The following is a 22,698-nucleotide window of genomic DNA, read 5'->3' on the forward strand; positions in this document are numbered from 1 at the left end:
CAGACATGCAGAAAGTTGATCAGCAATTATAGGAAGTGTTTGTTTGTTGCAATGCAAATAAAGATTTTTTCCATTTTCACCATGCAGTTTGAAAATGTAAATAAAAACTGATCAGTCAATATTTTTCAAACTTTCAAACATTTTTTTCTCATTTTTTTCTATTGTTTTCAAAGTCATCTGTCTCACATCATGTTAAAACAAAACCTTGAAAATAATTACAAATCTTAATCTGCTAGTATGAATAATTTCAGGCTTCTCTATCAGATTTTGCAAAAAGTGTTTGTTTTTTTTTTAAACAAATTCTCAAAAGGTCTGTAATGAAATCAATTACCATCGAACATAGTCACTAAGTTATTGTTATATATGCATGCATATGCAAGGATAGTGCTTTCTTAACTTTCTTTCAAAATACCAGCAAGTTGAAATGCAGGATATAAGACTCCTGGTAGGATATAAGTTATTAATGTGATTTTGCTTAAATAATGTAGCTCAGTTTATTTTAGGTCAAACATGAGGCTCATGGATGATCTACACCGCTACCTGATATAAAATATTCATTGAACAAACAGAAACATTCAACGGAAAATGCAGATAAACCACCTGGAGCAGGCGGTAAAAGACAGGAAGCTGGTGCCGTTTCCATGGTTACAGGTGTTACTGATGCTCCAACTGAACATGCAATGAGCTTCCCTCTTAAACCAGAAGTTTTCTGCACATGAACAGAATAAAAAAGGACCAATCAAGTTGGTTTTCCCTGAAAAATTATGTAATCTAGTTTTATCAACGTAAATCTCTTTTTATTAGCAAAAGCTAAAAATACTTTTTAGACTTTCTGGGTCGTATCTTTGTGGAGTCCAGACAAACTCAGGATTTGATGTTTTCTCTGCTGTTGACCTGGAGGTCAAAGGTGAGAGGTCATTCTACCTTAAGAAAAAAAAACGGATTTATATAAATGTTTATTCTTTACTAATTTAATAATGAATATTAATGAGCTTATAAATACAACAGTTATTAAAATGTCCTTCTCTGGAAGAATCGTTCTGTCTGGAGTCGTACAACATCAGTGGCATCGAGGGACGTCCAGTAACTCTGCAGTGTCCTAATTCAGGACAACAACATGATAACAGGAAGTTCCTCTGTAAAGGAGACCAACACAACAACTGCACAGACATGATGGAGAACCAAACAAAGTTCAAGCTGCTCAGTGTCTCCTCCAGCTTTTTCTCTGTGATCATCACTGAACTGGAAGCAGCTGATGCAGGAACATACTACTGTGGTTCAGACTCTCAGCTGAGATTCATAAAGATACAGCTGGTAGTCGGTGGAGAGAGAGATAAAACCGCAAACACCAACAACCAAGAAGGTAAACCAGCCAGAGTTATTAAAAAACAAATACCACGAGCAGTAATATTAAGCACAGAACCATCTGTGGATCTCTGTTGATCCAGAATCACCGACAACAGAATCTCCCATTTGAGCCAATTGATCAAATGCAGGTCAATCCTGGACCTACCAGCCCTTCCTGTTGCCTGGTCATCCATAAATGAAGTCTGACTGTTTAGTGTTGATTGTTCTGAACAGTGTTTCAAATTATTATTAAATGCTTTCATTCTCTGTATCTGTTTCCAGGAAATTTTCTGTCGACACCTATTAAATTCTCTTTTCTCTTCTTTTCAGATCTGACTTTATTTTACATTCTGCGCATCGTCCTGTTTCTGCTGTGGATCCTGCCTTTTGTCCTTCTGATGATTCCTAAAAGAAAATGAAAGAAACAAGGTGAATTTACCCAGAACATCTACACACAATACTAAAGAACGAGAAAAAAACAGAGACAATGTTTTTGTTGTTGTAGATATCCAGCTGAATGTATTGAACACGGCTGATACTTCTAAGAACCTGAGGATCAATGACCCAAGTCCACAAAGCTGCAACTCTTAAAGATTTCTTCTTGTGAGGATTATTGCATTAGTTAAGTTTCCATTAACTATAAAATAAATTTGCTTAGTGGAAACACACCACTGTGTGGTTTTTTTAGTCGTATTGAAATAGGTGTATTTTGCAAAGCTGCAATGGAAACACTATTCACATCATGCAAGTCACATGATACACAGCCGGATGTTACTGCTGGCAAAAAAGTCGAATACAACGATAGGAAATAGAATTAGGATGATGGTTTGTTTTTGTTTTGTTTTTTTGGTTTTTATTCTGACAATGTGTGTCAGGCTCCATCACAGCTCTCACAGCGTCACAGTTTATAACAAGTTGAGTGTCATTCAAACAGGTTCAATATGTGGCTCTTCTGTTAAATCACCCGACTGCATTTTTCCCAAAACGCTGCACACGTAGCCGCTCCTAATTATGAGGGGCTTATTGCTCCTCGTACACCTGAAGGCACCGACATCTCCTCTGATGGCTGATAGATGAAGAGTGCTGGCGCCATGACTGAACAATAAATACATCTCACAATGTCACATGCTGTGCTTATTTTTTTATTTCTTTAATTATATAAAGCACCTTGAAAAGCCTTGCTGCTGAAATGTGCTATACAATGCTATACAATGTGCCATACAAATAAAATTTGATTGATTTGATATCTATGTAACTGTCAAATGAGTGATTTTAATTTAATTTCTTCTGGAAACACCTTGATTGAGAAATTGTTTTTTCAACATTAGCAGAATATCGACAACATTTGTGCACATTCGTAATGGAGACACAGCTCGTGGCTGAGTTGGTGGATTTTGATATGTCTTACTGTCCTGGATAGATTACATATGTAATCTCAAAGACAGAATTGAAAAAAAATGTATGACGTCTGGATCCAACTTTCCCTGTTGCTTATTTCTATGTCCACTAGGGGGAGTTTTCTGTTTTTGTTCAGTTTGTCAATGTCTCTGTTGCATCTCAGAAGATGCTTCATCAACATGTTAACTGGTGGATTAGAGAAGTTTGATTGCAAATGCAAACCAAACATATCTTCCCAGCCTGAGAGGATTCAGTAGACATTTCTCCTACATTAATAATTTTTTTTTCATCAACCTCCACTTTGGTTCTTTGCACAGTTGAGTCTGACTTTATCTTTGTGTTCAGATCCTTCAGGTTTTGTCCTGTCAGATTATGAACATTCATCCTGATAAGTTGGTCTGCTCAGTAATATAACTCTCATTTGTCTGAATATCATAAATGATTATTTTTCAGATTTGTGAAAATCCAGAAGGCAGCTCAACCTTCACATCAGAGCATCAGGAGCAACGATGAAGCTGCTGATTCTCAACAACATGTGAACCAAAGTCTCACCACAAATGAAGATCTTTATACTGATTGTTGGAAAGAAAATGATGAAATGCACTGCAAAGGAAATTATTATAAACATTTCAAACTAGTTTAAAGATTTCATGCTATTTGTTAAATGTTTCAATGTTGTAGCCTCTTTTATTATATTAACCATAATAAATAATAGGTTTTTGATAAACTAGCCATTGTGTCTTTTTAAATTAAAACTAAATCATGAATGTGATAATGCAGGTTATGTCTGCAGTATTTTCATCCTGTTACATTGTTCTGGTCATATTTTAGGTTTCTGTGATGTTTGTTTTTTGTCAGTTTGATTTTAAAAATAAATATTTAATTCTACCCTGAATTTGTGACAACTTATTTCTTTATGCTCATTTTATTCACTGGATTCTGTTACTATAAGAAGCTTTTGCAGAAAGAAAACCTGGAGAACATCAATGAATGTTCTAAAAGAAATAAGCAAACTATAGACAGAAAGTTCTGCTTATTTAACAGGAAATATGTTTGATGCGATGATACAGCGCTAACCTCTACACCTCAGCCCTCTCAAATTTCCTATTACCATTTCCTCCAACTTTGTAAATACTTATTTTTATCTTACTAATCACATCTTCTTAGTTTCCTGGCCGTTTTGACAGAGCTTAGTTTTATAATTTGAAAAACAGAGAAAAATCATCATTTCACACCTCATTTCTGAGGTTTGCTGATGTTTTGGGCTGAACTTAGACTGAGGTGGTTTCCTTAAAACACTTCTTGCTTCACTTCAACATTATTTCTGGTTTAGTTTGTCGTCCTCAGTCATGCAAAGATGTGGAGCTTCCAGGTCATGTTGTTCATCTTGTCTGGTAAGTTTTAATATTCATTTGTTTACAAATATATATCCAACATTTTCCAGTGGCTTTAAAAGGCAGGAGTAGATTTTGTCATCTTAAGATCATAAAAATTGAGAAAAAGACAAGATGTCAACTCCGTAGCGGACATACAACTTTCTTTTTCTATTTGCTTTTAAATAAATACATTTACAATCTATACATTGTCTTTTATTGATATGGCTTTTTCTAATTATATATTTACTGTTTGCTGAGGACTCGGACTAAAATTTTCATTCTATTTTTATGCAAATGAGAATAATTTTGAATTAAACTTAATTGTACTTAATTATGTTTTTGTTCTCTCCTGTTTCCAGCTGCTGTGTGCTGTGTGAGCCGTGCTGCAGGTTTGATCCATGTGTTTGGATATGAAGGAAGAAATGTGAATGTTTCTTGTCCATATGATGAAGGTTATGAAAGTTATGAGAAATATCTGTGTAACGACCCATGTGGAAATGAGGATGTTTTCACAAGATCACAAAAACATCAGAACAAATATTCCACCTATGATGACAAAACATCAAGAATCTTCACTGTGACCATCTCTGATCTTCGTTTGGATCATGGTGGAAAATACTGGTGTGGAGTGAACAGAAAAGGACTAATAGATCTCTACACTGACGTAAAGCTGGAAGTAAGAAAAGGTAAATAGTTTTAACTGGGAGGTTAAATATTTTAAGTTAGCATAATAAACAAAACTTTACAGATGATACACAGAATAATGAATTGGCAGAAATGTTTCCGGCATTAATCGACTCCGAGTTGCAACACTTTGAGCTTCCCTCTTTCTGTCTTAGTGCAATCAGACGGTCAGAGCTAATTTATACTGATAGGAAATGTTAAACTACAGTGAGAGACTTTGAGGCCTTAGAGAGGCAAGAAAGAATTAAAACTGAGTGAAAACAGAATCAACACAGTTAAATTTAGCTTAATTTTAATCAATTATCACACTTCTAAGTTGAAATGTCAATATTAAATGATCATAAATATAACACTGAAATATTGTGAATGTGGACATAAATATAACGGTTCTCATATTTACAATATTAACCAAGTTTATAAAGATTCTCTACAATCTTGGAGGGTTTTCTGCTATGTTCATCATTGATAAAGTTTAGATGAGATGATTTGTTCCTTAACGGTTTGACATCCATGCCAACATTTTATATTAAATGTCTCCAGAAATAAACACTGTTCTAAAAACTCCAATGGATTAAAAAGTTAAGACACAGCAGAAAGTCGGAGGGATTTTAAAAAAACTTAAATCTTATCAAAGAACTGAAATAAATGAAACATCTGGACTTTTTACACATATAATAATTGAGCATTTAAATGAAAAAGAAAATACATTTAATTAAACTTTATGATTGTTGAAATGCATAATACTAATTAAGTTCATATACAGTGATATAAATTATTTAAAAATCTATATATATTTCAAGTGTTACTGTGTAACCAAGTAAGCATGCATTGAATATCATTTGTGGCTTTAAGTTTAAAAACATTTTAATCTCATTCATTAGCAGATCATGATCAACTTTTATATTCTAATTTACTTAATTCATATGCTTCTGGTAAACTGTACAGATGTATATATCTTCTACTGTCTTACACTCTTTCTTATCTTCCTATCAGACAGATGCTGCGACACGGTGAATCAAACCCAAAGTACTGAGGAAGGTTCAGTGACCATCAGCTGTCCGTACGACTCTCAGTCTGTCAACAAGCTGAAGTTCTTCTGCAGAGGAAACCGGCCCTCCACATGTCTACAGCAGGCAGTGATCACCTCTAGCAACACACAAGATGGACGATTCAGACTCTCTGATGACAGGAAGTCAGGAATATTCACAGTGACCATTTCCAGTCTGACCCTGAAGGATTCTGGGTCGTATCTTTGTGGAGTCCAGAGAAACTCAGGATTCGATGTTTTCACTGCTGTTCAGCTGGAGGTCAAAGGTGAGAGGTCATAGCATTCCTTCATTTTTCCCTCCAGTTTTTAATCAGTAAAAGAGCACATGTTTTATAAATTGATGCACAGAGATTTTATCAATAAATCTTATGTAGATTCATGAATAAAATCTCTCTGACAGAATTGAAGTCGTACAACATCAGTGGCATCGAGGGACGTCCAGTAACTCTGCAGTGTCCTAATTCAGGACAACAACATGATAACAGGAAGTTCCTCTGTAAAGGAGACCAACACAACAACTGCACAGACATGATGGAGAACCAAACAAAGTTCAAGCTGCTCAGTGTCTCCTCCTGCTGTTTCTCTGTGATCATCACTGAACTGGAAGCAGCTGATGCAGGAACATACTACTGTGGTTCAGACTCTCAGCTGAGATTCATAAAGATACAGCTGGCAGTCGGTGAGACCAACACAGAGAGAAATAAAACAAATAAAAAACAGAAAAATCATGTTATAGTTTTTTCACCACATTATGTTCTGTATTTTCTCTGACAGTCTCTCTGAATCAAACCAGCTCTGCTGAACAGGTTACATCACAGCCACCATCACATAAACCTGGTAAAATCTTTACATTTTCTGTTTCTGTGCTTCTCCTGATTTTCCTTCACTTATTTTTCCACAAACAGCAAATATTCAAATACTCAAATACACGAATGGAGAATTAGAGAATGTTGTTTTGTTCACACAGCTTTTCCTGCCTTCACTCCACAGTCAAATGGTAATGCTGCAGATGTCCACTGTCTTCCAAACCATAAGTGGTCAGCCCAATTTATATGTTAGAAAGTCAGCAGAATGCGACTCTCACATGTGATAATGTTATCTGAGATACAACAGGAGAAATCTTGCATCTTGCAGGCACATTGAGTGTGGTTTCTCCCTCTGGAGAAGTATTTTATAAACAGGAAAGGACTGTAGGCAGCTAGTTTGGCATTCTGGTGTTGGGATCCAGAGGTAATAGGGAGGCACTTGGCTTGGGGCCGAAGCAATCTGGTGGAGGCCCAACTTCCTTACTATTTTTAATATTGAAATTAAGTCAGCCATAACTTAATGACCAGAGAACAGAAGAGCCGAGAAAGAGGAACATTTCTGAAACTGCAATGTTGGAAAAAAATTTCCTGTTGCTTTGAAATTTGCCACATACTTAAACACAGTATTTGCAGCCTAATTATACAACCTGTATGAATTCAGTATTTCTATTCCAGCAGTCTTCTCAGTCAGAAGTCCTCATCCGTTCTCCAAGTTCCTCAGATGGCTGTTTCTCATCTGAAATGACAGTGACCATGTTATGGTGCATTCACACCAAATGCGTTACACACGTCAAGAATGGCGCCCAATGCTTCAAGTTCAACGCCTGTATACTTTGAATCTAGACGGTTGGCATTTTGCTCTTCACCAAAAGCATTTCACACATCAGGTGCGTCTGGTTTATATTCTATGTGAACATCGATGGCGCTCAGACGTGTCAAAGTCGCTCTAGCGGTTGTTTTCCGGAAGCGTTAAAGCGATGGACGCTGTTGACGTGTCAAGCACTCAAAATCGGTTCAAATCGCGCCGCGACGGGCCCTCAATGTAGACTTTGATTGTAAACCAGACGCGGCTGACGCTCAAAACGAGTTTGGTGTGAATGCACCATTAGTTGACAGGTCCTTCAAAAATGATGTCTGAATGTTTAGTGTTGCTTCTTCTGCAGGGCTGAGGCAAGTGATACAAGTAACATGAGTGTGGGGTCGGTCGGTCCCCATTCATATGCACAAGGGTTAAATTATTATTACCCACTTTCATTGTCTGTGTCTGTTTCCAAGACATTTTCTGTCCATGCCTATTAAATTCTCCTTTCTCTTCTTTTCAGACTTGACTTTACTTTACATTCTGCGTGTCGTCCCGTTTCTGCTGTGGACTCTGCTTTTTGTCCTTCTGATGATTCCTACAAAGAAATTAATGCAACAAGGTGAATTTACCCAGAACATCAACACACCACAATGAAGAACAAGAAAAAAAATCCCAGACCAATCAGAATGTTTTTGTTGTTCTTGTAGATATCCAGATGAATGTACTGAACACTGCTGATACTACTGAGAACCCGAGGATCAATGATGTAAGTCCACAAAGCTGCAACTCTTAAAGATTTCTTCTTGTGAGGACATTAGTTCAGTTTCCATTGACTATAAAATACATTTTCTTAATGGAAACACAACAATTAAAAAAAGAACTTATGGTTTTCAATAAAAATGGAATGGATATTTATGGAAATCTTTTTTTCCCACCACACAAGTCACATGATACACAGCCGGATGTTACTGCTGGTGAAAACGTCAAAGAAGACGGCAGGAAGTAGTAGAAGGATGGTGGTTTGTTTTGTTTGTTTATTTCGGACGATGTGCAGCAGCTCCACCAGAGCTCTTGCAGCGTCACATCATTCATAAATAGTTGTGTGTCATTCAAACGTGTGAAACCTGCAGCTATTCTGTAAAATCCCCAACTGCAATTTACCCAAAACGACACACACATAGCCACTTCAAGTATGATGGGCTTATTGCTCCAAAACCTGAAGAAGACGCCAACATCACCTCTGATGGCTGATAGACGATGAGCGCTGGCGCCAAGACTGAATTATAAATATATTTCAATGTAACTGTTTAGTCAAGCTTATTCACACGTGAATCTAATTATTTCTTTAATGGAAATACAGAGATTGCAAAATTGTGTGTGTGTGTGTGTGTGTGTGTGTGTTTTTTTCCAACATTAGCAGAATATCGACAAAGATTTGTGCACATTTGTATTGGAAACACAACTAGTGGCTGTGTTGGTGGATTTTGCCCTCAGTGAAGGCGGACACTTTTTTTCCTCTGCTCCCTCCCTGCCCATGCCTGCCCTGCTTGGTCTGTTTTTGTCCTGTTTTTTTCTATATTTTTGGAGACTTTCTTTGCACATCCTCCGATCTCTCAATGCAATTGATCAAATTTTCTCGACTGGGCACAGGAGAGCCCTCTTGTCCTGCAGGGACACACCAGGATTCACCCTGGATTTATTCAGGATAACAGGATTTCTGCTGTTTGGAGCTTGCAGATTCCTGGCTTATCGACAAATTTGTGACGGACTTGGCCGAACTAGCAAACACTTAGACTATTAGTGTGGACAGAGACGCAAGTTGGATGTGAGTCTTGCTGAGACTCGCAGCCCAGCTGAGGACTCTAAAACTCACTAACAAGATGGAATTGATCTTGGAGACGTTGCTAGTTTCAGTTCAGTGGAACGGTCAAACTAATTTGGAAGATTGGGAAGTGAGATGTACCGGAGAGACTTTAGGGGAGATTGAAATTTATAATCTACCCGACCTAAGACATTCTGTATCTGAATAGGCTTGTAGGCCTTGTTGCTGAAAATGTGCTATATAAATAAAATTACCTTTCCTTTTACTATCGTAGATAGATTATATATGGAGTCTCAAAGATAGAAGTGAGAAAAAGTGATGACAAATGGATCCAAAACGCTTCCTGTTGCTTATTTCTATGTCCATAAAAGGGGAGTTTTCTGTTTCTTTTCAGTTTCTGGCATGTCTCTGTTACATCTCAAAAATGGTTCAGCAAAATGTTAACAGGTGGATTTGAGAAGTTTGAATGCAAATGCAAACAAAGAAAAAAACCGTGCCAATCTGTCAGGATTCAGTACACACAGTGGCGTGATGTGGGGTTTCAGTCAGGGCCTTCGATAAACTTCAGTAAACTATACCTGAACACATACGTTTTGCAGGACAATGTAAAAACTATTCATCACATCAAGCCAGAGGCATCCAATAATATGCAAATAATTAAAAATACGCCAAGTAAAGCAACAATGCAGCCCAACAAAATCAAGCAATATATCAATGTATTTTAACAAAATACACAGGCAACAGCGACATAACTGAACAGCCAGAAATTTAGCAAAACTTTTCTGTTTCCTAGTTAAGCTCACCATCAATCCAAACTGCTCAAATAGCAAATGAGCAATTAAAAGAAAAAAATATTAAGTATGTATGAGAATGTAATAGAAAAGTAACACTCACCCATTACTTGTAAATAAAATCCATCCAATAACATGTTGTGCTCAGTGATTTGTGAAAATCCAGAAGACAGCTCAACCTTCAGAGCATCAGGAGCAACGATGAAGCAGCTGATTCTCAACATGTGAACCAAAGTCTCACCACAAATGAAGATCTTTATTCTGATTGTTTGAAAGAAAATGATGAAATGCACTGCAAAGGAAATTATTATAAACATTTCAAACTAATTGTGACGGAGAAGCTGTCATGATCCAGGACTTATGAGTCCGTGTCAACATGCGAGCACGCCCGCACACACATACACACAAACATACACAATCGCTAACTTACTTCTGTTGCAGCTTAAACTGACGCGGTTCATCGTGGGTGCACACGCGGTGTTCCTGCTTCAGTCAGCATATCCATCCTAACCTGTTTTCAGTTCCAAACATTTTCCCGGTTCTGTTTTCAAGCAGGGTTATTTCCGGATTGTGGAGCGCCAGGAGGGAGTCAGGTGATGACGTAATGATGTCATCAGAACGTACTGAGTGTTTTCTATTAAATTGAGTATTGTATTTTTGATTACAAGTTTATTTTTTTCTCTTTATTATTATTATTATTATTATTATTATTATTATTATTATTATTATTATTATTATTATTATTATTATTATGTAGCCTTTAAGAGTTTACTTGCGTTAGAAGTAATTGTTTAATTGTTTTTGGTTGCTTGTTTGGTCAGAAAGACCAAACAAGCAACCAAATTGTTTGTCTGTGGCTTTAAAAGCAGGGCTCTGCGCCACAGGAAGTCAGTCTGTGGCTAGACTCATGAGAAGTCACAGTGAAGGTGACAGACTCTTGCACTGAAGGTACTGCTGTTTGACTGTTTTTAACCTGCCTTGGACGTCCTTGTGTATATTCTGCACCTGCCTTTTTTTTTTTTTTTCCACCTCAAGAAAAACTAAATTTTACTAAAGTGATGTCTGGCCTTGGGCAGTCATTTTGTTTGTCCAACTCATAAGAGAACCCCATCACACTAATTTTAAGATTCCATGCTAATTGTTAAATGTTTTAATGATGTAACTTGTTTTATTACATTAACTTTCACCACACCATAATAAATAAGAGGTTTTTATTAAACCAGCCTTTGTTTCTTTTTAAATTAAGACTAAATCATGACGGTGATCAGGCTTTCTGTAGAGGAAAACAATTTTTATATCTGCAGTATTTTCATCTTGTTACATTGTTCTGGTAATATTTTTATATTTCTATTTGTCATTTGTCAGTTTGACTATTAAAATTTTTAATTTTACCTTCAATTTGTGACAACTTATTTCTTTATGCTCATTTTATTCACTGGATTCTGTTACTATAAGCAGCTTTTGCAGAAAGAAAACCTGGAGAACATCGATGAATGTTCTAAAAGAAATAAGCAAACTATAGACAGAAAGTTCTGCTTTGTTGACTAAACAGGAAATATGTTTGATGCGATGATGCAGCGCTAACCTCTACACCTCAGCCCACCCACATTTCCTATGACCATTTCCTCCAACTTTGTAAACACTTATTTTTATTTTACTAATTATAAGCATGTCTTACTATTTTGGTCGTTTTGACAGAGCTCAGTTTTATAATTTGAAAAATAGAGAGATACATCATTTCACACCTCATTTATGAGGCTTGTTTTGTGCAGAGGGCTGAACTCATTGGACTAATGTGGTTTCCTTAAAACACTTCTTGCTTCACTTCAACATTATTTCTGGTTTAGTTTGTCGTCCTCAGTAATGCAAAGATGTGGAGCTTCCAGGTCGTGTTGTTCATCTTGTCTGGTAAGTTTTAATATTCATTCAAATATGAATCTAACATTTTCCTGTGGTTTTAAAAAGCAGGAGTAGATTTTGTCTTCTTAACATTATAAAAATTTAGAATAAAATAAAAAACAAGATCGCACCCTCTGCAGTAGCTGGCATAACACTTTTGTTTTTCTATTTGTTTTTAAAGAAATACATTTAAGAAACTACCTATTTTCTTTTATGCTATGGGCTTTTCTATTTATATATTTACTGTTTGCTGAGGAGTGAGACTAAAAATTTTATTCTATTTCTGTGAAAATGACAATTAGAATTAAAGTTAATTGCATTGAATTATGTTTTTGTTCTCTCCTGTTTCCAGCTGCTGTGTGCTGTGTGAGTCGTGCTGCAGGTTTGATCCATGTGTTTGGATACAAAGGAAGAAATTTGAATGTTTCTTGTCCATATGATGAAGGTTATGAAAGTTATGAGAAATATCTGTGTAACGACCCATGTGGAAATAAGGATGTTCTCACAGGATCACAAAATAATCAGAACAAATATTCCACCTATGATGACAAAACATCAAGAATCTTCACTGTGACCATCTCTGATCTTCGTTTGGATCATGGTGGAAAATACTGGTGTGGAGTGACCAGAACTGGAAAAGATCTCTACACTGAAGTAAAGCTGGAAGTAAGAAAAGGTAAATAGTTTTAACTGGGAGGTTAAATATTTGAGTTAGCATAATAAACGAAAATATACAGATGATACACAGAACATTGAATTGGCAGAAATGTTTCTGGCATTAAGCGACTGAGTTGCAACACTTTGAGCTTCCCTCTTTCTGTCTTAGTGCAATCAGATGGTCAGAGCTAATTTACACCGACAGTAAATGCTGAATTTTCTGCAAATAAATTCAACGTTTACTATCTAAGACCAGCCCAGGCTCCAGACAAATCTAATAGGGGGGGGGGGGGAATCGACTTATTTTAGGGGAGGGTGGGGCAAAATGAATCGACGTAGCTGAACATAGACAACATCTGTAGCCTACAGGCTACTTGTTAACAAGCTTAACGTGCTGTGCTGGTATTAGCTCGTCATCATTTAGCTAACATTACCTGTAACCAACAGCTTTACTCAACTCAGTCGGTTAGTTTGGGGGGGAAACTGTGAAAAGTTCTTTGCGTTTTGCTGGTTTGCTGCCATGATTCTAACACAAACCTACGTAGCTCTGCACAGCAGCAGCAGGTCTCCTTCACTGCCGCACAGGTGTAAACCCAGCGCGAGCGTCTTAGCGCTCGTGTTGCGTTTGAAGGCGGCTCGGAAAAACAGGTTACGGCATATTAACAACGGATTAAACAGTTTAAACTGCTAAAAAAAAAAAAGTGACAGAGGACACAGATATGGGAAGTGCGGAAGCTCCTACTATATCAAATCGATACAGGAATAACAGAGAGTTGGCCACTCTGAGGTAAAACAGCTTCCAGTCCAGGGGGGCACAGCTGACTCTGTGGGTGGGCAATGTCTCCCAATGCCCCATGCCGACGGGCCTGTCTAAGACTTTGAGGCTTTAGAAAGGCAAGAGAATGAAAACAGAATCAACACTGAAATATTTTGAACATGGATATAAATATAACTGTCATGATGCGGTGAGAAGATACGCCATGGACCCAGGTAAGAGTAGTAATTAAAGTTTAATAATGAAGATGGCTCACACAGTCCCAAAATCTGGCAGCATGGCAGAGCGGAAATACACAGAGGCTCAGCACTAACTGGTAACGACAGCAGGTGCCGACACAGGACTAGCAGTTCCACTATGACGGCTTACTAGGTAACACTGAACTCAGGACTTTACAGTTCTACCGAGACAGATAACATCTAACGCTGGACTCTTGACAACACACACTATGCAAATGACAAGGACCCGACAAGACACCAGTACAACAGGTGGGTGACAACAGGACGACACAGGGACTCACAGGAAACACAATCTAAATAAACACAGAAAACTCAAATCCCGACAATAACAGTTCTTATTTACAATATTTTCATATATTTAAAGAGTCTCTAATCTTGGAGGTTTTCTGCTATGTTCATCATTGATAAGGTTTAGATGAGGATTTGTCCCTTAAAAGTTTAACATCCATGCCAACATTTTATATTAAATGTATCCTGATATACACACTGTTCTATCAACTAAAATGGACTAAAAGCTGAGACATAGCAGGAAGTCAGAAAGATTTTAAAATTGATTGTTAAAAGAAAAAGGGAACAAAGTTAATTAAATTTAATATTTTGATTGTTGAAATGTATAATACTAATTTAGTTGTTATACAGTAATATAATTTATCTAAAATCAATATGCATTGCAAGTACTGATGTGTAAGTAAGTTGAATCACCTCTTGTGGCTATAAGTTTTTTTTTATTTTATTTCACCCATATTAGCAGATCGTGATGAATTTTTACATTCAAAGTTACTTAATTCAAGTTTCTGGTAAGATACATCAATGTTTTACTATCTCACACACATTTTGTCTACCTATCAGACAGATGCTGCGACACAGTGAATCAAACCCAAAGTACTGAGGAAGGTTCAGTGACCATCAGCTGTCCGTACGACTCTCAGTCTGTCAACAAGCTGAAGTTCTTCTGCAGAGGAAACCGGCCCTCCACATGTCTACAGCAGGCAGTGATCACCTCTAGCAACACACAAGATGGACGATTCAGACTCTCTGATGACAGGAAGTCAGGAATATTCACAGTGACCATTTCCAGTCTGACCCTGAAGGATTCTGGGTCGTATCTTTGTGGAGTCCAGAGAAACTCAGGATTTGATGTTTTCACTGCTGTTGAGCTGAAGGTCAAAGGTGAGAGGTCATAGCATTCCTTCATTTTTCCTTCCAGTTTTGAATGGACTGTGAAAGAGCACATGTCTGATAAATTGATGCACAATTTATCAATAAATGTTATATAGATTTTTGTATGAATAAAATCTCTCTGATAGAATTGGAGTCGTACAACATCAGTGGCATCGAGGGACGTCCAGTAACTCTGCAGTGTCCTAATTCAGGACAACAACATGATAACAGGAAGTTCCTCTGTAAAGGAGACCAACACAACAACTGCACAGACATGATGGAGAACCAAACAAAGTTCAAGCTGCTCAATGTCTCCTCCAGCTGTTTCTCTGTGATCACTGAACTGGAAGCAGCTGATGCAGGAACATACTACTGTGGTTCAGACTCTCAGCTGAGATTCATAAAGATACAGCTGGCAGTCGGTGAGACCAACACAGTGGGAGATAAAAAAAAAACCCCATAAAAAACAACAGAAAACTCATGTTATAGTTTGTTTGTGTTTTACCACATCATGTCTTGTATTTTCTCTGACAGTCTCTCTACATCAAACCAGCTCTGTGGCTCCGACCAGTACTGGTGAACAGGTTACATCACAGCCTTCATCACTGCCCCCACCATCACATAATCGTAGTAAACTCTTTGTTTATTCCTCTTTATGACTCATGTTTTTTCTCACTCTTTTCATTCCAGTTGTTCCAAATCTCCATATGTTCTTATCTAACTGCTGTTAAGGATGGAAAATCCTAACCGATGGATCAAAAATGTACTGACAAACGGAGCATAAAATCAGCCAACAAAATCATTCAGATTTTACTTATTTTATTCACTTTCAGCGCTGAAAGGAGATGCTTTTACCACCACATTCGAGAAGAGTTTCTAAAAAAAAGTCTGTGCTGCAACTGAGGAAAAGGAGGAGGCTAGCTGATTATATGGACTGAAGATACTCCCTGAAGTCACACCATGGTTGTGTGGCCTGATGAGTTTCTGTTTCTGAGAAATGGGCCTTTGTCTAACATGTAACTCTTTCTTGATCTTTGTAAAGCATCTCAACAAAGCTCAAAGCTGCTCTTATGATACAAAGTGGATCCCTGTATTATTAAACTAAAGGTCATTTCAGCTCCTCAATGGAGGATTTAGTTTTTTCAGTTGTGAATGGACTGAAATGATGAAGCTGTTTAAATGCTCACCTAATCATCCACACTCACAAATCATCAACACATTCATGCACTTCACACATTCAGAGTACAGAATTACAGTACAGTATTAAGGGAAGTTACGCCTCCATCTTTAGGTTTCTTGCTCAAGGTCACCTCAAAATGACCTCTTTCATTAGATTGAGTCATGTCTCTGACTTTTGAGATGTGGACATTTTCAGGTTTCTGAGGTTTGAGTTTGAGACAAAAATAACTCCATATCACAGGTCTTGATGCTTAATTCCAGTTTTTTGCGGAAGTCCGATCTTTTTCTTTTTGCATGGTCGTTCATACTTCTAATTAAATCAAACCGAAATCAGACGTCTGAGCTAATGGTTTACAACCCAAAAGCAACCCACAATAGCAGAAACAGAACAGTGACATCACTCAGCAGTTCACTGTTTATGGAGGTAATAATAGATGTAGCCATTTAAGAATCGATTTAAAAGTATCTTGTTACAGTATCTATTGTCACAACACAAGGGAAGCTAATATAAAAAAAAACACAAACAGTAAAGGCCTTTTGCGGCATCTTTACTGCAGAGAAGTCAGTTTGCCTTGTACTCAGAACCAGGAGTGCTGGGACTGTGATGTGATGTGATGTGCCTCGGTGACACAGACTTCATTCATATTGTCATAATTATAATGTTCAATCATTGTTCAAGTCCAGATTTACCTTCTTCTGGTGCATATCTCACATCAGTGGCATAAAAGTTGGGTAAAAAGCCTCATGACGGTTCAGACTGCAAACCTTCCAAAACTATCAGATACATATTAGATTAATTCCACGTATGGGAGTGGCACAGACTGGATGTTTTTGGAAGATGAAAACGATCGAAATAGGGCCATTCAGACTGCCATGAAAAGGTCAGAAATAAGTCACATGTGGTCAATAAGTGAGGCTTCAGGCTGCATTTGCTCGTTGTGTGAATGACACTGAGAATTAGTGGGTTGAATTCAAATAAGTTTATTATAAATAAGAGTTGAGAAAACAATTTAAATGTGGTGGAGATAGAAAGAGAAAACAGGAACATGAGCATCAAGTTGAACTTTTATTGATCACAGTTTTTTCACTACATTTAAAATAAGAAACTCATGTTGTCATTCTGTGGTGTTTCTGTGGAGGGTTCTGTGAACCAGCTAACTTCTCCATTTCCTTGTTTTCAGATGTTTCTTTATTCTACATTCTGCCTGCTGTCTTCATTCTGCTTCTGATCCTGACATTTGTCCTTTTGCTGGTTTTAAAGTACAAATCAAGGATCAAGCAAGGTACATTTATACAGATTATACACTCACACAGAAATCCCTCACAGAATCACATCATGTTTACTTTGTGTTTTCAGTGGATGGAATCAATGTGAATGTGTTGAACTCTGCTAACAGTAATAATGTGGAGATGAGAATCAATGATGTGAGTAAACAAAACTTCAGCTCTAAAATATTTTTTTCTGCCTGAAAATAAAATCGTATTTCTTTTATTTCTTTAGATCTATGAGTTACAAGAGGATGTTGTTTACATGAACTCTTCCACTCCAAACACGTTGAGCCATGATGACAATGATCTCTACAACAACATCCTTTAAAGGAGACCTTCAAAAGTTAGGAAACACGTGACCAGTGTTAGTGACAGTAACAGCTCAGTAAAGGAACCAAATGCTGGTGTGTTTATATTTAGATATGTTTTTAATATTTACATATTAGTTTTATGTCAAATGTGACTAAGTGAAGGCACACAGACAGAACAAGTCAAACTGATTTGCATTTTGATGTCAGCCTGTATGAAGTTGAGGCGATTTGTTCACTGTCACAATATGCATGTTTTTGTCCTGTTGTGTTTTTGAAACCAAGAAGGAATTTCAAAAGAAGTTTCAAAGAATCTACACATAGAAAAAAACTTATTCATACCTTTAGCAGATTTAAATTTTAAATGATCTTAACTTCTGAATGGAAGTAATGTTAACTTTTTGAGTTTCCCTATGAGTCTCAACTTGGACCAGTCGAGGGAGCTAAAGATTAGTCTCATGTTAGGGTGGCCTCAAACATGAAACACTTGGAGTTCAGTGCAGAAGACGAAGCATCTTAATATCAGAGCAGACATGCAAAAAGTTGATCAGCAATTATGCATTTGTTGCAATACAAATAAAGATTTTTTTCCCCTTGATTGTTAAGGGTATAAATTATTTTCAGGATGCAGTTTGTAAATGTAAATAAAAACTGATCAGCCAGATTTTTCCAAACTGATTCTTCCCTTTCCTACTAAATTTTAGTAAGTGCTTAAAATGAAGAATATTAAACTCCTTGTTGGAGTTTTTCCCCCTAACTTTACGTAAGTGAGGAAGCTCAGTGTTTTAAAGGTAGAAGAATAGGCTCATTCTGTGCTATCTGAATGAGCCTTGTTAGTCCTGAAATTTTCTCAGGACTAACAAGCATTCAGTAAAAGATGTACACATGTAAATAAGTCAAATTGACAACTTCTCAAGATCTGAGTCTCAGCAGTTTTCAGTTAGAATTATTTTGTTCTTTGTCACTCGCTGCCTTCTTGTGTTTTTTTCTTTGTCTTGATTTGCCAGTTTGCTGTCAATCTTTAATTCCCTTAAAATATTAGCTTTCATGAGTCAACTTGCAGTTTTATTTATTAGTATGAGAAAGTCATTTCTAACACCAAAACTCAAAACTTACATCCACTAACTTTATTTCAACAAAAAACATTCACAGCCAATGTAAGCCACTATGGGTGTACATTCACTTATAAGTGCATCAAGAAAATATCTTATTAGCATGCAAAGTCTAAACGGACGACACTTAGCATATGTAAGCAAATAGTTGTTACAATTTAAACGCTAACAGTGTACACTAATTCTAACATAATCTGAACTGAAACTCTAATGTAAAAATAAGTACTAAACATTCATTCTAAGAAAAAAATGGGACTGTACAACTGAAGAATGTAAATTCATTTTTAAAAGTAGTTAAAGAAATTGTTTAAAATTACCAAGTATTAGATGGACTTTTAAAAATACATAAAAAAAAGAGTATTAAACTATAACCTGGTTATCTTTAACTCATTTTTTGAAGGTTTATGGGTACAGATTTTTTTCATTAAATATTTGTCCACAAACATCACAACAATATGGTTAACTGATGTGCGATCTGACATGCTTGTTCAAAGATACTTTAGAAGTAAATTGTTTATTCCAAAGATCACAACAAAAGGGTTTCCAACCTGGTGAATTCTCATGCGACTCTTCAACTTTGCCTTTGGAGTAAAGTGTTGTCAAAGAGAACACAGGAAGGTTTCTCTCTTGTATGAACTCTCAGGTGTGTTTTTAAAGTTTACAGCTTGACTAAATTGATTCCCAGACATTGCAGCAGAAAGGTTTCTCTTCTGTGTGAACACTCTTGCATTTTAAGAACAGATTTCTTATGAAATGTTTGTCCACAAAGATTACAACAGAATGGTTTGTCATCAGTGTGGATTCTTATGAGGTTGTTTGAATGAACTTTTTCTCTAAAGCTTTGTCCACAAAGATTATCTAAAAATCTTATGTCCTGTGTGTATCAAAATGTGTTTGCTTAGAGATCCACTCTGTGTAAATTGTTTCCCACACATTCCACAAGAGTGACGTTTCTCCCCGGTGTGGACTATCTTATGTTGATATAAAACAGAATTGTGACGAAACCTTTGTCCACATACATCACAACTGAAGGGTTTCTGTCCCTTATGGGCTCTAATGTGCGAGTTTAAATTTTCGCTCCGAGTAAATCTTTGTCCACAAACGTCACAAGAAATTTTTTTTCACCTGTGTGGGCTCTCTTGTGGACATTTAAGCCTCCTTTTTGGCAAAAGCTTTGTCCACAAAGGTCACAAACGAAAGGTTTTTCTCCAGTGTGGGTTCTTCTGTGAGCTTTTAAAGCACCTTTTTGATGAAAACTTTGTGCACAAAGATCACATGAGAAAGGTCTCTCTCCAGTATGGATTGTGAGGTGACTTTTTAAAGTTGTCTTTTGGTTAAAACTTTTCCCACAAATTTCACACGAGAAAGGTTTTTCACCTGTGTGGACTCTCCTGTGTTGGCCTAGATCAGATTTATAACTCCATCTATGTCCACAAACATCACAACAGAAAGGTTTCTGCCTTGAGTGGACTCTCTTATGATGGTCTAAAGATGTCTTAACCCTGAAGCTTTTCCCACAGTCATCACAAAAGTATGGTTTCTGTCCTGTGTGGATTCTCGTGTGTTTTATTAAATTTGATTTCTGGCTAAATGATTTTTCACATAGCTCACAGCTAAAGGGTTTCTCACCTGTATGGGTTCTCAAGTGAACTTGTAAAGCTGCCTTCCCACTAAATATTTGATCACAAACATCACAACAAAAAGGCTTCTGTCCTGTGTGGATTCTCAAGTGTTGGTTCAAACCTACTTTTTGGCAAAATCCTTTCCCACAATGCTCACAAAAATTTTTTTTCTGGCCTCTGTGGATTGTCTTGTGTGTGTTTTTGGAGTCAGGATGCTTTACACCATCATCAGTGAATTCAGTCCCCATGTTGGAATCATCTCCATGACTTTGATTCCTGATAGATTCTTCTTCTCTACAGTCTTCCTCTCCAAATTTGTTCCTTTCTTTTTGGTGTTGATGTATCTGTGAAAATAAAAAGGAAAATCTTTATTATCATTGCAGCTCATGAGCATTTCCATGACTGCAAACATGGCAAGGTACACCTTCACACTGAGATGCTCTGTCCCTATACTGATACAGCCTTACTCCAGTACCTTCATGACATGGTTGGGCTTTCGGGTCCTTCAAGTCAATGCCGAAACTGTTGTTTTCAGCAGCGCCTTTTTTGACCCGCATTATCTGACGAACATCTGTAACAACCATGGAGAGATTATGCAGATAAACAACTGTTACTCTGAAACAATTAATCATATGATTCAAGTATCTCGATTATTAAAATTCCTCGAGGAAAATTTATCTGCCTCGAAGCTTTATTAAATTATGTTTTATTTAATGCACCGTGTTCCGGCCGGGTCGTTATTTGCGTTGCGCAGCGCTCTCATTTCTGCCTGAGTTGTTGACAAAAGTTGAGTATTGCCAGCATCACGTCCAATTTTTAAGTTTGGCCTGGGAGGATTTTATTGATTGATGACAATGTCTGAGTTTTTGTCATTTTTCTGGGGACCAATAAGCTTCTGCTTTGTCACTATGTAAGTGTAAGAGCACTTGTAACTATGAGTTTAATTCTAGTAAGGGGGAACTGAACTAGAGGTTTCTGATAGGACTCCTTGTCAGCTCTCATTTTCTGCCGTTCACATTTGGGTGTGGGTTTTTTCAACAAAAGCCCAACTGACCTTACTAAGTCAATCAAAATTAAGGTCCTGACATATCTCAATCAAAAGTATAATGACCCCCAGCATCCAGGAGCGTTGCATCCTTCCTGAACCCAGTACATCCTAGTCCCAGATAACATTACTGCCTTTAAAAGCTGACTTTAGATCAAAATGATGGAATCAACATATAACCAGGTTAGTAATAATTATCTGATATCACAACATATTTATTTATTTGCAGTCTAAGTACTGACTGCTGGTGCAACACCAAAAGAAGTCTGTTTGTTCTAAAAGGGAGAGTTATGTAAAAACATAGGATGAGAAGCAATTTCAAAACTTGGTGAACATAAACCAAACTTTCATGCAACACCCTGCAAAAGTTTTTAAGAATTTCACAGGGACTGAGAATACAAATATCACACTGACTTCTGCACTTTGTAGCAGAAGGACACATTTAGAATCTCATTTTAAAACCATCAATATAGTCACAGAAATCAACTTCCTTCACAGAAACAATTATTGTTTTGATAATTATGCCTTTTATCTCATCGTACCTCTGTTTTGACCTGCAGGGGCTCCCGTACATCTGTCTTTCATATTATGCTAATATTTTTAAACAGCAAGAGGCCTGGTCTGAGGACTCCTGCTATGTACAATAGACTGTTTTTCACAACTTCTTCTAAGTCAAGTCGACATGAAAGAATACAAACCTAATCGGTGCAACACAACTTTAGAGTTGAAAACAACCTCCCGTGTTTTGGGTCGTCAAAAATCGTCATGTAAAGGCCAGTGGTCTTTGTTATCTGCTCCAGGAATCTGTCCCACAGCCGCCGCCACCTGCTGCTGCTTCGCTTTGTCCTGCTGTCTCCACATATCTGTTGTTTAAAGTGTTTCTTTAAAACTTCCCTAAACTGTTAAGAGCTAAGCTTTGGTCTAAAAACTGACTCGCTGTAGCGCTCAATTACTGGGGTTTTCCTATGAACAGCTAAACAAAAGCAGAGAAGTCTGATAAGAGACACCGCGCTTCTCGCTTTAAACTTAACTCGTGGGTCACAGCTACATAGTCACGTAATTTCCTTCCTGTTTAAACGGCAGCGCCCCCTACTGGAAGAAATGAGACGTCATGGTTTGAATGGGATGTAACTTTTAGCTTTCCCAAGAGTTATTGGCTATCTCACTTATCTTATTGGCACCAATTATCCAAGTCTGTCACTTACTAATAACGTAGCGGAAAAATACAGAGGTCAGTATTTACTGTGTATAAGTTTTGATAACAAAAAATAACAGGAACATTAATAAGACGTCATTTTAAATAAAAACTGTGTGAAATTGTGGATTTTTCCAAAGGTGTAAATTCAAATTGTTTCATC

The 22,698-nt window shown here is 37.1% G+C and overlaps 2 protein-coding genes and 1 long non-coding RNA gene across 3 annotated transcripts; 1 reads left to right on the forward strand and 2 right to left on the reverse strand.

The window, feature by feature from the left end:
• Positions 1–4,036: 4,036 nt before the first annotated feature.
• On the forward strand, positions 4,037–18,159 carry LOC106903632 (polymeric immunoglobulin receptor-like). Its single transcript, XM_088007332.1, has 13 exons — positions 4,037–4,139; positions 4,481–4,807; positions 5,799–6,119; positions 6,254–6,532; positions 6,628–6,761; positions 11,922–11,982; positions 12,326–12,649; positions 14,494–14,814; positions 14,952–15,227; positions 15,340–15,435; positions 17,166–17,267; positions 17,342–17,409; positions 17,486–18,159. The coding sequence occupies exons 1-13, from the start codon at positions 4,103–4,105 to the stop codon at positions 17,579–17,581; spliced, it is 2,442 nt and encodes an 813-aa protein (XP_087863458.1). The 5' UTR covers positions 4,037–4,102; the 3' UTR covers positions 17,582–18,159.
• On the reverse strand, positions 6,871–11,426 carry LOC148161047 (uncharacterized). Its single transcript, XR_015763047.1, has 3 exons — positions 10,505–11,426; positions 7,909–8,056; positions 6,871–7,395 (listed from the first exon to the last, which is right to left on the reverse strand). It is a non-coding gene; the product is annotated as an uncharacterized LOC148161047 (long non-coding RNA).
• Positions 18,160–19,624: 1,465 nt separating the features above from the next.
• LOC106903641 (uncharacterized) lies at positions 19,625–22,382 on the reverse strand. The gene is made up of 3 exons (XM_014967591.2): positions 22,039–22,382; positions 20,771–20,866; positions 19,625–20,639 (listed from the first exon to the last, which is right to left on the reverse strand). The coding sequence occupies exons 2-3, from the start codon at positions 20,774–20,776 to the stop codon at positions 19,740–19,742; spliced, it is 906 nt and encodes a 301-aa protein (XP_014823077.2). The 5' UTR covers positions 20,777–20,866; positions 22,039–22,382; the 3' UTR covers positions 19,625–19,739.
• Positions 22,383–22,698: the final 316 nt, after the last annotated feature.

This window comes from Poecilia mexicana, unplaced genomic scaffold, assembly GCF_051168715.1.
Source record: "Poecilia mexicana isolate PSO_F unplaced genomic scaffold, ASM5116871v1 scaffold_1, whole genome shotgun sequence".
NCBI lineage: Eukaryota > Metazoa > Chordata > Actinopteri > Cyprinodontiformes > Poeciliidae > Poecilia > Poecilia mexicana.

Coding starts and splice junctions, on each gene's coding strand:
- LOC106903632 (XM_088007332.1), top strand. CDS start 4,103: ATGTGGAGCTTCCAGGTCATGTTGTTCATCTTGTCTG. Junction 6,762..11,921: donor TATTTTTCCACAAACAGCAA/ATATTCAAATAC, acceptor TTTCTGGTTTAG/TTTGTCGTCCTCAGTAATGC. Junction 14,815..14,951: donor TGTTGAGCTGAAGGTCAAAG/GTGAGAGGTCAT, acceptor TCTCTCTGATAG/AATTGGAGTCGTACAACATC.